Genomic DNA, 12200 nt, shown 5'->3' on the forward strand with positions numbered 1-12200 from the left:
CTGTCCACAGGACAACTATTAGTCGTGCACTGCACAAAGTTGGCCTTTATGGAAGAGTGGCAAGAAGAAAGCCATTGTTAACAGAAAACCAGAAGAAGTCCCGTTTGCAGTTTGCCACAAGCCATGTGGGGACACAGCAAACATGTGGAAGAAGCTGCTCTGGTCAGATGAGACCAAAATGCAAAACGCTATGTGTGGAAAACTAACACTGCTCATCACTCTGAACACACCATCCCCACTGTCAGATATGGTGGTGGCAGCATCATGCTCTGGGGGGGCTTCTCTTCAGCAGGGACAGGGAAGCTGGTCAGAGTTGATGGGAAGATGGATGGAGCCAAATACAGGGCAGTCTTGGAAGAAAACCTCTTGGAGTCTGCAAAAGACTTGAGACTGGGGCGGAGCTTCAGCTTCCAGCAGGACAACGACCCTGAACATAAAGCCAGGGCAACAATGGGATGGTTTAAAACAAAACATATCCATGTGTTAGAACGGCCCAGTCAAAGTCCAGATCTAAATCCAATCGAGAATCTGTGGCAAGATCTGAAAACTGCTGTTCACAAACACTAATCTGACTGAGCTGGGGGGCCGAATACTTTCACAAGCCACTGTCTCAGGTGGACTTCCTGCAGTGGAGGATTAATACAGTTGAGGTCAGTCACCTGGAAGCGAATTCTGCCGTCGTCCTCGACGGCCTCTACTGAGCTGGACTGTTGAATCCCATCAGGCAGAGGGAAGGTGATCCGAGGGCGGCGGTGACTCAGAGTCACCTGTGAGATGAAGAAAGAAAAACACGCCGTGAGTCTGAAGCTCCGTCACACGCTTTCTGCACTCGCTGCTCGTCCCAGGCTGCAGTTATGCAGCGTAACCTGCTGTTAACTTCTTTAAAGACACAATTATACGTCTTTGCTCTCGCTCCTCTTCCTCCTGCTCTCTAACCAGAGGCTCCCTGTGGCTTTGTCAAACAGTTAATACAAATGTAGGAACATGCACCCTCTGTCTATCACCTGGCACCTTCCTCCCATCAGAGGAGGAACCCACTGGTGCCCAGCTCGTCAGGCATTCTGGTAGGTCAACTAAAATATGCAAGAAATAAAGATAATAATAATAAAAATAATACATCTGCATGCAGGTGTTAGTTGTTACCTGGGCACCCACATTGGCCAACTCGAGGGAAATATCCAGACCTGATGCTTTGGCTCCCAGAACGACCACCGACTGACCCGCAAACGGCTCCGCGAATCGATACGAGTGACTGTGGAGCACTTTCCCTGCACACAGAGAGGCACACTGGTTCTAGAATGGATCACTGGGAGGGATGCTCTGTGCAGCGGTGACAGCTGTTCCAGAGTAGGCGGGGTAAAAGTTGTCCCACAAGGCTGGCCGACATGATAGACGATGGGCAGGGCTGTGAATACTCAAGACTGTGTTTATTGAACGCAGTATGGAGAAGAACAACGAGAATTAAGAGACCTGGTGACCAGTGATGGACGTTAGACCAGCTGTAAAACTGGAGACAGTTTGTTCGCACTAACCACAACAACTACCATCTTCATCTGATGCGGCCCCCCTGGCGCCAGCTGGATGCTCAAGGCAAAAGCTGACGGGAATAACACAACTCTCCGTTAGATAACAAAACAGCTGCTGTGACTCCTCATTCAAGGTCACCGGCGCCGACCGAAGATTGCTGACTTTTGCCTAACCGGGTGAAGGGACACTTTCTCTCCGCTGAACACGGAACACGCACGCATGTACACTGATGCAGACCTACACTCACCTCCACCCCCTCCAAACGCCTTCGAAGCTTATGTCTTTATGTTGTGAGATGTGCTGATTCGTGTGTTGAGGTGTTTTTTTCTGTTCTCAAACTGATCTCCCTGTTGGAGCTCAGTCTGGGAGGAGTTCTTTTCTTCTCCTCGTCTTTCCTCATGTTGTGCATTTTCCATGGTTTCGGTTCGGGTGGCTGCTCGTGGGGTCGACCGGCCAGAGCTACCTAGCCTGACCGGTCTCCTCAATGTGATGTTTGTGCATTGTATGTACGGTCGGCAGGGTATCTATCTTAATTGCCCCTTGGAGATAAATAAAGTCTCTCTGACTGACTTGGCTGAGCTGCCTGTTGAGCTTTCATTCAAACTTCTTTGGTGTCCAGAAGCCTCTGAAACCTCTGATTTTACCAACTGACTGAAACACGAAGGTTTCCCGGAGGTGTCTGAACACACCCGGAGGTACGCTTTGTGGGGATTCAGCACAAAATGAGAACAATGCTGGTGTGTCTAACCAGCCACACGAACATTCCTGAAGCTCACACCGATGCGGCTCAGTTTGAAGTGTCACGATCTGCTGTGAACTCGCAAAACTGTCCACACCTTCAGTGTGCAGCAGACAGAAAGGAGAGGACTGAGCTCTGAGCGCAGTCCTTCCGCTGATCCAATCTAGCACCAGCGAACCTCGATTTACTAAACTGACACAGATTAATGCTAATCACGACTGAGTGTTTACAGATGTTACTGAGGCTTAAACACAAGAATAAACCTGATGAAGTCATCAGCAGTTCACTGCATTCATTCAATCTCCTCAGAAAAACTAATTTCTATCATATCAGGAACTTTTCATTAAAATACTTGCATGTTGTAAAAGCTTTGTTTTTGTTATGAAGGCATAAATGTTTGTTTTACCTTTAAAGTTCTCGATGCCTGGTATGAGTGGGATGTGAGGGTCTGAGTAGTGCCTTTAAAACAGACGAGAATAAGAGTCAAAATAATAAGAGCCGCTGAAGCAGGTGAACTCAGAGCTTTGGCACCCTCAAGTGGCAGCAGGGGGCAGAGGCTTTTATTCTGAAGTAAAGCCTACAGAGTCATTTCAAAATAAAATGCTCACCTTCAAATTAAGAGCTTTAATACACACTTTGTAACTTTCTGCTTTTGGATAAAATCTTTTTCTTTTTCCAAAACACAAAATCTTAGACTTCACAAGATTCACACTTTTATTTGTAAATGTCAACATTTAAAGACTTTTAAAAAAAGACATCGTATTAAAGTTGCACTCTGGAATAATTAGTGAATGCAAATATGTTGAATCGCAGCCACACGCTGACCAGGTGTTACGGCTCATTAGCCAATGAGATGCTGTAGTTTAACCTTTGATTTAATGAAACTTTAAACTACGTCTGAGACCATCAACTCATGGGCGAAGTGTTGGTCACAGAACCAGATTCATATGTTTCTGCACTATTACTTTTATTTGCCATCGCCCCCTGCTGGTCATTAGAACGCAGTGTGTGATCTCACCCCGAGCAGACGAAGACAGAGTCAAACGTCTCAGTTTTCTGATGACCTGAAGAATCAGATGATGTCACTTCCCACGCCGTCCTCTCCTCCACCTCGCCCTCTGTCGTCACATTGACGGGCTTCACGCTTTCCACGACAGTGTTGAACTGACAAAAAGAGTCACAGTGAGGAAAGTGGCGCCGCGGGAGGTTTACTTTTGTATTGTATCATATTTGAGACAAATCAGATCTCTTAGAAAATTCAAGGCGAGCAGATTTTTATTGACGGAGCTGAAATCGTCTCCAAGTCTCTGATGATCCTGGGGTCCACACCGGTGGCAGGTACTCAGGTGTTGGCTTTATACTAGAGAGCAGTTTAGTCATATTAGAAACTCCATCAGTGACGTTTATGTTTAACACCCTGTTACAGCCAATCAGATCACTGTCACGGCTTCATAAACCAGAACTAAAAAACTCAGGACAACAAACCACAATCACACTTGTTTCTTTCAGGGATTCTGAAAAATAACCAGCCACGTAACATTAACCAGGTCAGGACTACTATTGGATGGATGGACTTTGTGTTTAGTGCTGTGACGTAGTGTTTGTGTAACTGCTGGATCTTTATTTGGGTTTTATGGTTTATTTAATACAGCGTGTGCCTGCAGAGGGAAGATAAATGAGATGATGAATAAAGAAAAAGGAAATGAAAACTTTGTTTTGAGTTCGGTGTGTCACACCAGGCTTTATGAACAGCTTTCATTAAGCCTGAGGAAGCAACACCGCTGGTACATTTTCATGTACAAAGCATGCTGGGTAATCGCCTTGATTATCTTTATTGCCTATGAACAGCTGTTAGGATTGTCGCTCGTGTTTCTGGTACCAGGAGTTAAAACAGAAAGTTCAAACGAACGAAAGCTGCTTTTATCCAGCTGGGAAACTTGAAACCTCAGATCTTCTACTGCAGAGTGCGTCTGTGATCCTGATCAGGTCTCTGTTGAACCAGATTTTACTCTCTTGGTTAAATACAAGAAGCAGTCGAGCTGGTTGGAGCCTCGCTTCAGACTGTGGCTCGGAGTTAACATCTCCATGGTCACGGCTGTGGTCTTTCCCACAAACTCCACACTCTTACTTTTTACAGATGCAGACATTTTTCAATTTTCAATCCAATCAATGTTATTTAAAACAACAGCTGCCTCCAGGCGCTTTATACTGTAAAGACTCTACAATAAAACAAAGAAAGGAATAAAACATTACTGAGTCGATATTTTCCTTTCTGCACTCGAAGGGCATTAAATACAAAATGCTGCCATCGATAAAGATTTTAACTGAATCGTAAAGTCTACACGTATCACAAAGCAGCCACCTGCACCCTTCACTACATGACATCACAGACTGTGTTATGAGAGCCAGCAGCTTAAATCTGACTCAGAAGAATCCCGGGCGACTCACCCGGATGTGAGGCCGGATGCCGTGGCTCTGGCAGTACCTCTCCAGGTACCTCTGGACCTCCTGATGGGGCAGGAAGCTGCTAAGCTGGGGTTCAAAGGGGAAGTCCGGGAACATCATCACCTCCTTGGGCAGGTTGGTCCTGTCGGAATATCAGAAAACATTAACTGCGAGCACAGAAAGGAAACTTCACTGCAGCTCAGCCTTTCTCTCATGTTCATGTCAATGTAGGAGACTGCAGAGAGAACGAGCCCACAGGAAAGGACCAGAAACAACTGTGACTTTAGGCTTTAGTCGAGTCAGGACTGAAGCGTTAAGGATGACTTTACAACATAAATTGTGCAAAGCTGCTCTAGTGAAACGTGGAGCCGGCCCTCGCAGCGAGCCCATCGATGGTGTGCAGACAGGTGAGCCTACCTGAGGTCTCTGTACATGCTGCTGTGCACCGGCAGCCCGTTATCAAGCTTTCCAACACGTTCGTCGTAACACCAGGTGCCGCCTACGTTTTCAGAGAGCTCGAACACCACCGGAGGAGCGAAGCGGCCTGAACGGGACAGGATGTGCCTGGCCGCGCAGAGTCCGGCTGCTCCGGCACCGACCACCGCCACCCGCTGCAACATCAGGTCTGTGCTGGTGACTCCACCTGAACTGAGCACGGAGACACAAACGCTCGAGATGAGGTCTGGTTATCACAGTGAGTAAACAGCTAATAATGAGTGTGCATGCTGTATGAATACAGTACGTGCTGATCTGCTCCACCTCATTTCCTGTTGTAAATCTATGTTCCAGTGCTACGTGCTCACATCAAACACAGCACACAGACGGATAACTAGGTGATAACTGATTAATGTGAAATATTTCCGAGCATCAAAATGATCATTTTGCTGGTTTTGGCTTTGCGCTCCAGAAGAAGCCCCGCCCACCTGCTGATTAAATGTTCTGTTTATGAGGGGCAGCCAATCAGAAGAAAACTGGCATAAAGAGGCAGGAGTTGAAACTAGCGGAACTGAAGCTCTGATTATTTTGAACCCTGTTAGAGTCAAAGAATAAAAGGTATGTGAGTCTAAAGGTCACAGGTGACGCTGTGACTTTAATTTACAGTTTAACCCAGCCTGGACTTGGACCTGCAGGCTGCCACTTTACAGTCCGAGCCATTAGCTCCGCTCCTCCACACTTCACAGATGAGCAAATATGAACAACTCCCTTATCAGAATGCTAACAAGCTAACTCAGCCAGTTTCATAAATCACGTTTATTCAACCCCATATTGCAAACTGCGCATGCCCACACCAGGCGGCCACAAACTTTTTAAGTCTACCTGTCAGTGCAGATCGCTCCGTTGCTACATTAAAGTCGGCACTTTTAAACAAAACACCCCGATTAATCAGTGATGATGAAGAAACAAGGAGTTACCGTCGTCCCGCTCAACCGTTTCCCGTCCCGGTGTCCGCGGAAATCAGCGAAAACATCGCTTAAACGTTAGCTAACTGAACCGCTGGGCGTCCATCCAGGTACCGAGGCACGACTCACGTCTCAACACCGCTCGGTTACCGCACAACGGCCCTGGTGTTACGGAGAAAACGGTCCCGTGTCTTCCGCTAACGTAATCAAAAAACTTCCGGAGTCCTTCACAATAAAAGCAGATAAGGACGTTTAGCGCCAGAAAACGGCAAAAATAATATTTTATTTTATTCTATTTTCAATACATTTTAGCTTCATTTAGTTTCCTGAGTGGATTTACTTTACTCAGATGTATTATTATGATTTTGTTTCCTCTGTTACATTTTATTGCTGGTATTATTTTATTTATCTATCGAACTATTTGTGTATTTATTTTAGCTGAACAGTCCTCCGATCAACGCTTCCTGTTTTTAGATAAACGGACTTTATTATTTTGAAAAAATAGTTCGATGATAGTTTAGGTTTTAGTGTATTAACCATCCTATTACGGCTGCTTGTCGTGTCAGTATTTAACAAAAATGACTTAAACTACATGTCCGGGTTTCTTTTGAAGTTAATTTTATAATAAAATGTTTGTTAGCTGTATCAGCCAGCTGACCTCTGAGAATGGTGTTTGCACTCCTCACTGCACGTTCAGTCCTCGGTCCTTCATCCGTTTTGGTTCCCGCTGCTTTAGATGTCCTGTCATAAACACGCGCTTACACTCTTACAGGTGAGAGCAGCAGGTAACAACGCACCCTCAGTCAATAAACAGAGGGTCCAGGAGGGCTCTCTGTCTGTGTTTGTGCTCAAGGCTCTGCAGCCAGGGATGCTTTGTCTTGTTGCTCTGCTCTTTTCCACCGGATCTGTTTTCAGGATCTAAAAATAGAAAAGAAATATTGAGTTTCCTCTTTAAATGCACATCATGAGCCACCCTGGTGGTGGTCAGAGGGCCCGGTGGCGCCAGTGTCCGGCAGCCTCGCCTCTGTCAGTGCGCCCCAGGGTGGCTGTGGCTACAATGTAGCTGCCATCACCAGTGTGTGAATGGGTGGATGACTGGATGTGTGAAGCGCTTTGGGGTCCTTAGGGACTAGTAAAGCGCTATATAAATACAGGCCATTTACCATTTACCCTCACTGAATCACTGTTTAATGCTCTGCTGTAGAAGTGACGATGGAGGGAAACTTTGTGATGAAGTGAGATCTTGTTCATGTGACCTGCATCAGAGCACCTCCTCTTTCCCTCACGTCAGGATATTTCAGGTCAAGGAAAAGTGGTTAGGAAAAGGAGGTAGGTCATTGTTGTTATTGAGCAGACTAACTCAAAGAAAGCCTGCATAACTTTATTGGTTTAATCAACACGCAAACAGAAACAAACTCTTCACATTTCAAACATTTTATTAGAACAAAGGATGAAAACAGGCCGAGCCACTCCCCTCTCCCGGAACACTTCAGTCACACTCAGGTGATCGCCGCAGATAAAAGCACGCCCCCATCAGGCAGGAGCTCACTCTGCAGCTGAGCAGCAGGACTTTAAATGAAAACCTCTGCTGCCTTTTTGTTTTCAGTCTGTTCCTGCTGAGACCATAGGACTGACAAGTTCCAGGAAATAGTTACATCCATAAATCCAGGAGAAATTTTAGCTTGAAAGCTTGATGCTTCCCATCAGCTGATCAGCTCCCACCTCAGTTCCTCCCCCACGGTCTTTAATGTTCACGTGAATGGAGAAATAACCTCGGTATCCCAGCAGCACTCCAACTCCGTCGTCATTTTGCGGCAGGATTGCCGTGCGGCGGGGCTGTCTGTGGCTGCGCCTGCGTTTGCTCAGCGAGCGCCTGCTGCAGCCGCATGCGTTTTCGTGAGTAGTGCTGCCAGTGCAGCAGCTGCTGCTCGTCGATGAACTTGGCGCACTGAGCGTTCACCAGCTCCTTCCTGAAGTGCTCGTACTGCAGCAGCTCCAGCATGTGCAGGCAGTGGGGGTACCTGCAGGGGGCAGAGTCACAGAGCAGAGGTCAGCTGACAGAAGGGTTTACAAACATCACAACTTTATCCTCAAAGAGAAAATCATCTAAACTGAGGATCAAACACGTCGCCGTACTTGAGGAACTTGGCATACTCAGGCTCCTTCCAGTACAGCAGGTACTTCAGGTAGTTGATGAAGGATCTGTCCCTCAGGATGCCTCTCTGAGCCAGAACTGGAAAAAAACACACAAAACCTACGTTAAACTCTGGCAAATGTGAAGCTGCGAGTTTCTGATCACAGAGTCACTCACAGTTCAGGTAGTTGGGATTCGCCAAACACTGGACGAACTCGAGCTCCAACTGGAAACGGTTCCTGGCCTGCTCGTCTGCACCGGGAAGCACACGAGTTAATCAGCAACACGACATTCAAACCCACAGCACAGATTATCCTGAGATCATCAGGAGCACATGCTTTTAACTTCTATTATTTAATTACATTAAATCTAAACCTCAATAATATCTCGAAGGATTCAATCCACACTACACACACGCCAACGTAACACACCCACGAGAACGCATGTTTCTATACCAGACTCCATTAGAAAAAAAGCAATTTAGAGGCACATTGTTTTAATTCAACCTGAAAACTTTAAACAGGCAGCTCGGAAATTAAATTTAATATAAGGATGAATTATTGAGAGCCGAATTAAAGAGCGAGTCTCGGAGTACAGTCTTCAGCGTCCATGCCAGGTCATCTTCAAACACACTTACGTTAGCTGATAAATCAGGTTTGTTGTCAATCGGAATAATTTCTTGGGACGTTGTGATCAGGACAGAAAAGGCCGACACTCTGCAGCCTGACTTAAAGCTAATCATGAGTGTACCAACGTCTTTAACAACACATTCAATTACATTTAAAAACAACCAGAACCTTTACTCCCTTTAACTCCCTTAAATAAAACTCGTAATCCCAGCGCCGCCAGACTCCATTCAATTTAACGCCGCTTTGTCTGTTTGCGGAATGCTTCGTAGTCAAAGTAGAAAAACAAGACGGAGCACATGTAAATACCATCAGCTGCTCACAGACACGCTTTTAAAGCCAACAAAGTAAAACTTACGGATTTATTTATGGCGTTTTGTCTTACAGGAAATATTAGCCTAGCAGATTAGCATTGACCAAACAATCTGCTACAAACCTGTTTCCATGGCTACAGCCTGAAGGCAGCAGTATGTAGATGAAGGACTTAAATGTCAGATAAACTGTATAAAAACTTAAGAAGCACAAATAAGAACAGAAAGCCGGGTTTTGCCCTTTTCGGGTTTAATCGCCGCCATCAAACGTGTGCAGACTAAAACGTAAAACGTTAAACTTCCGCCTTCGCGACATCCACGTCGCTTTACGCTGCCTGCTGTTCGTTGTTTGGCCTCAAGAGGGAGGCAACAGCAGGCAAAAGATAAGCGCCTTCAGGCTCCCACAGATATGGAACGCCAGGACTGACATAATGAATTAATAAATACACCATTAAATAATTAATTAAATGTGGCAATAATTAATTAAATAAATATTTACAACTCATTTAATTCAATAATTATTGGCACATTTAATAATTATTGACATATTTAATTAATCCATCCATCCATTCGCTTCCGCTTCTCCTTTTCAGGGTCGCGGGGGGCGCTGGAGCCTATCCCAGCGGTCATAGGGCGAGAGGCGGGGTACACCCTGGACAGGTCGCCAGTCTGTCGCAGGGCCAACACACAGGGACAGTTTTTGTGTCTGTAGGGCTGTTTGATGACGGTTTGGACTCTGGGAGATGAGGACACACCCACATCTGTTCCATACTGCAGCCATTGATGGTGTTACAGCTCTGAGGCAGCTTTGGGGCATCAGACGCACACACTGGAAAACCAGCACCTGGACTTCATGCAGGAGAGACGGCCTCAGTGATTTAGGTTCATAAGCGAGTTCAAACACTTCTGGCCTCTTATCACTTAGATTCCTTAATCTTAACAGTGAATGCATTTAAAGCAGGAACTGCACACCTAGCTGTCAGAAGTTTGGCAGCATGAGTACTGTAAAGTTTTGTAGGGTCCTTGTTAAAAATTCCACAAGCACCACGTTTGTCATATAAAGTTCCATTTTTTACAGTACATTGTTGAAATTATAAACTATATATTCTAGTTGTCCACTTGTCAGTAATCTTTGAGTAAATGGATGTCAGTGATAAATCAGTGGTGATTCACCTGCAAATGTTTTTAACAAACTTTGTTTTTTGTAGAATTCATCGGCAGCTGTGGAGAGATGCATTTGAATATCTTCTGGTTCCACTTTTCCTAACCTGGAAGCTGAGGATGGCTGATTGCTGACAAGGACGCACCTCAGTGCTTATCATGGGTGTTACATCCTCTGTGCAGGAATTCCAAAGAAAACGAGAGCAACGAGCACTCGTTAAGAGCAGCCAGAAATCTGTCCCTTTCTGGCAGCTGTGGAAACGTCCAATAAGAAAGTTTGCATTCTTAGAACAATGCTGGTCATGTGTGATGTGTCATCATATGAGGATATTACATTTTGACCTAATTCTGCTCAATTAAGTGTTTTGATCGTTGATCCAGTACGGCAGCTTTGTGTTGTGCTGCAAGTTAAAAACCATTGTCCTCATGAGCACAGCATCTAACAACTCTCCTTTACAAAAGTCGATTGACTTTAACTGGACACAATGGTTTCCAGTGGGAGCAGTGTTGGGGAGTAACGGAATACATGTACCGCCGTTACGTATTTAAAATACAAAATATGAGTAACTGTATTCCGTTACAGTTACCATTTAAAAAGGTGGTATTCAGAATACAGTTACTTTGTTGAAATAAATGTATTACACTGCGGTACTTTCCTGTTTCATATTGTCGCGGGTCAGGACTGTTTGGGTTTTGTTTGACAGCTACGTTCTTTTGTTCCAGGCGGCAGGGTTACGGTTGCCATGGTTACAGGGCGACGCTCTCTCTCTCTCTGCGACTGTGTGTTTCCTGGGTGAGAGAGGCCTTTTCGTTGTTGTTGTTGTTGTTGTCCTAAGCTAACAGGCAGAATGCTACAAGCATAGCTCTAAAGAATGTAGCATCATGGGCAGTGTAGTCCGTGTTGCAGGGAGAATGGACTGCCATACACGTTATGTGTCTGTGAGCGCGAGGAGGGAGAAAAAGGGGAGTGGAAAGGTACGAGTTGTCGTCGAGGAAAAACGGGAGCTGGAAGCATGTAAATATAATAATAACCACTGACGAGCCCAGTTGTAAGTAAGCTATTAAGACTCGACTGTACGCCGTGTTCCTGTTTTCCTCCGAAAACAATAAATTCCGTTGGAGCAGCCTTTCAACGCCTCTCTCTGTCTCTCGCAAGAAAAGTTGACCCACACAACAAAGTAAAGCTATTTTTCGGCTACGAGCCGACAGGGACCCCGCCGTATTAGTCAGAGGTCCCTTTACTACAGTTCGGAGTCGCGGACCTTCAGTAACAGTAATAAATCACACAGCAATAGTACATTCATGTTGTTGTAAAAAGCATGATAATATATTAAGTAATCCAAAGTATTCAGAATACGTTACTGTCATTGAGTAACGTAACGGAATACGTTACAGAATACATTTTGGGGCATGTAATCTGTAATCTGTAATGGAATACATTTTAAAAGTAACCTTCCCAACACTGGTGAGGAGATACATTCATCACTCATCCCTGACACCGGAGAAGTCACCTGGATGAGTGAAAAAACAATTTTCCATGGAAAATCCAGAGGAACTGAACTTTGTTGTTTCTTTGGGCTCAATTTCAGCTCTAGCAGCATCTCTCAGAAGAAAACGGTTTTCCCAATTATCAGATGAAAAGATTGTTGAACCAGGTGGTATTCTCTGGAGTTGAAATGCAGTTTATTAAATTGGAATTCAAAAATGAATTTACAAATACAGATTTTATTCTACAATTCATTAATTAAGCACAGAACTTTTTATTTCGATGCGCGTGGCTCTTGTGGTCCTCCATACAGCCTGGTGTAACAGAGTTAGAAAATAGCTTAATGAATTTCCTCAAAATTGATGTGCTTT

General features: G+C 45.0%; 2 protein-coding genes across 5 annotated transcripts in view; both read right to left on the minus strand.

Annotated features, from left to right (window-relative positions):
- LOC309715231 (uncharacterized protein) overlaps positions 1 to 6841 on the minus strand; it is a 64413-nt gene extending 57572 nt beyond the window's left edge. For 2 of the 4 annotated variants that reach the window (XR_014279167.1, XM_082548192.1), the window contains exons 1-7: positions 6124 to 6295; positions 5129 to 5359; positions 4715 to 4853; positions 3285 to 3430; positions 2673 to 2725; positions 1144 to 1268; positions 660 to 767 (exon numbers count right to left, since the gene is read on the minus strand). Coding sequence is in view for 3 of the 4 variants with exons in the window: in XM_082548192.1 (XP_082404318.1) it covers positions 660 to 767; positions 1144 to 1268; positions 2673 to 2725; positions 3285 to 3430; positions 4715 to 4853; positions 5129 to 5331 (774 nt within the window). In the remaining variant the exon portion in view is untranslated. Of the gene's footprint in view, positions 1 to 659; positions 768 to 1143; positions 1269 to 2672; positions 2726 to 3284; positions 3431 to 4714; positions 4854 to 5128; positions 5360 to 6123; positions 6296 to 6769 lie in introns of those variants that run through there. The other 2 variants (XM_082548194.1, XM_082548193.1) reach the window with 2 other exon arrangements.
- Positions 6842 to 7529: 688 nt separating this feature from the next.
- Positions 7530 to 9525, minus strand: med31 (mediator complex subunit 31). The gene is made up of 4 exons (XM_082547749.1): positions 9308 to 9525; positions 8423 to 8497; positions 8248 to 8344; positions 7530 to 8132 (listed from the first exon to the last, which is right to left on the minus strand). Exons 1-4 carry the CDS (start codon positions 9315 to 9317, stop codon positions 7916 to 7918), a joined length of 399 nt encoding a protein of 132 aa, XP_082403875.1. The 5' UTR covers positions 9318 to 9525; the 3' UTR covers positions 7530 to 7915.
- Positions 9526 to 12200: the final 2675 nt, after the last annotated feature.

Source organism: Aulonocara stuartgranti (assembly GCF_965226115.1).
Source record: "Aulonocara stuartgranti genome assembly, chromosome: 10".
Lineage (NCBI taxonomy): Eukaryota > Metazoa > Chordata > Actinopteri > Cichliformes > Cichlidae > Aulonocara > Aulonocara stuartgranti.

What these genes read in the sequence shown, in the direction of transcription:
- med31 (XM_082547749.1), bottom strand. An exon ending in GAATCCCAACTACCTGAACT is followed by an intron (nt 8,345 to 8,422) that starts GTGAGTGACTCT and finishes GTTTTTTTCCAG; the next exon opens with TTCTGGCTCAGAGAGGCATC. An exon ending in GAGTATGCCAAGTTCCTCAA is followed by an intron (nt 8,133 to 8,247) that starts GTACGGCGACGT and finishes TGCCCCCTGCAG; the next exon opens with GTACCCCCACTGCCTGCACA.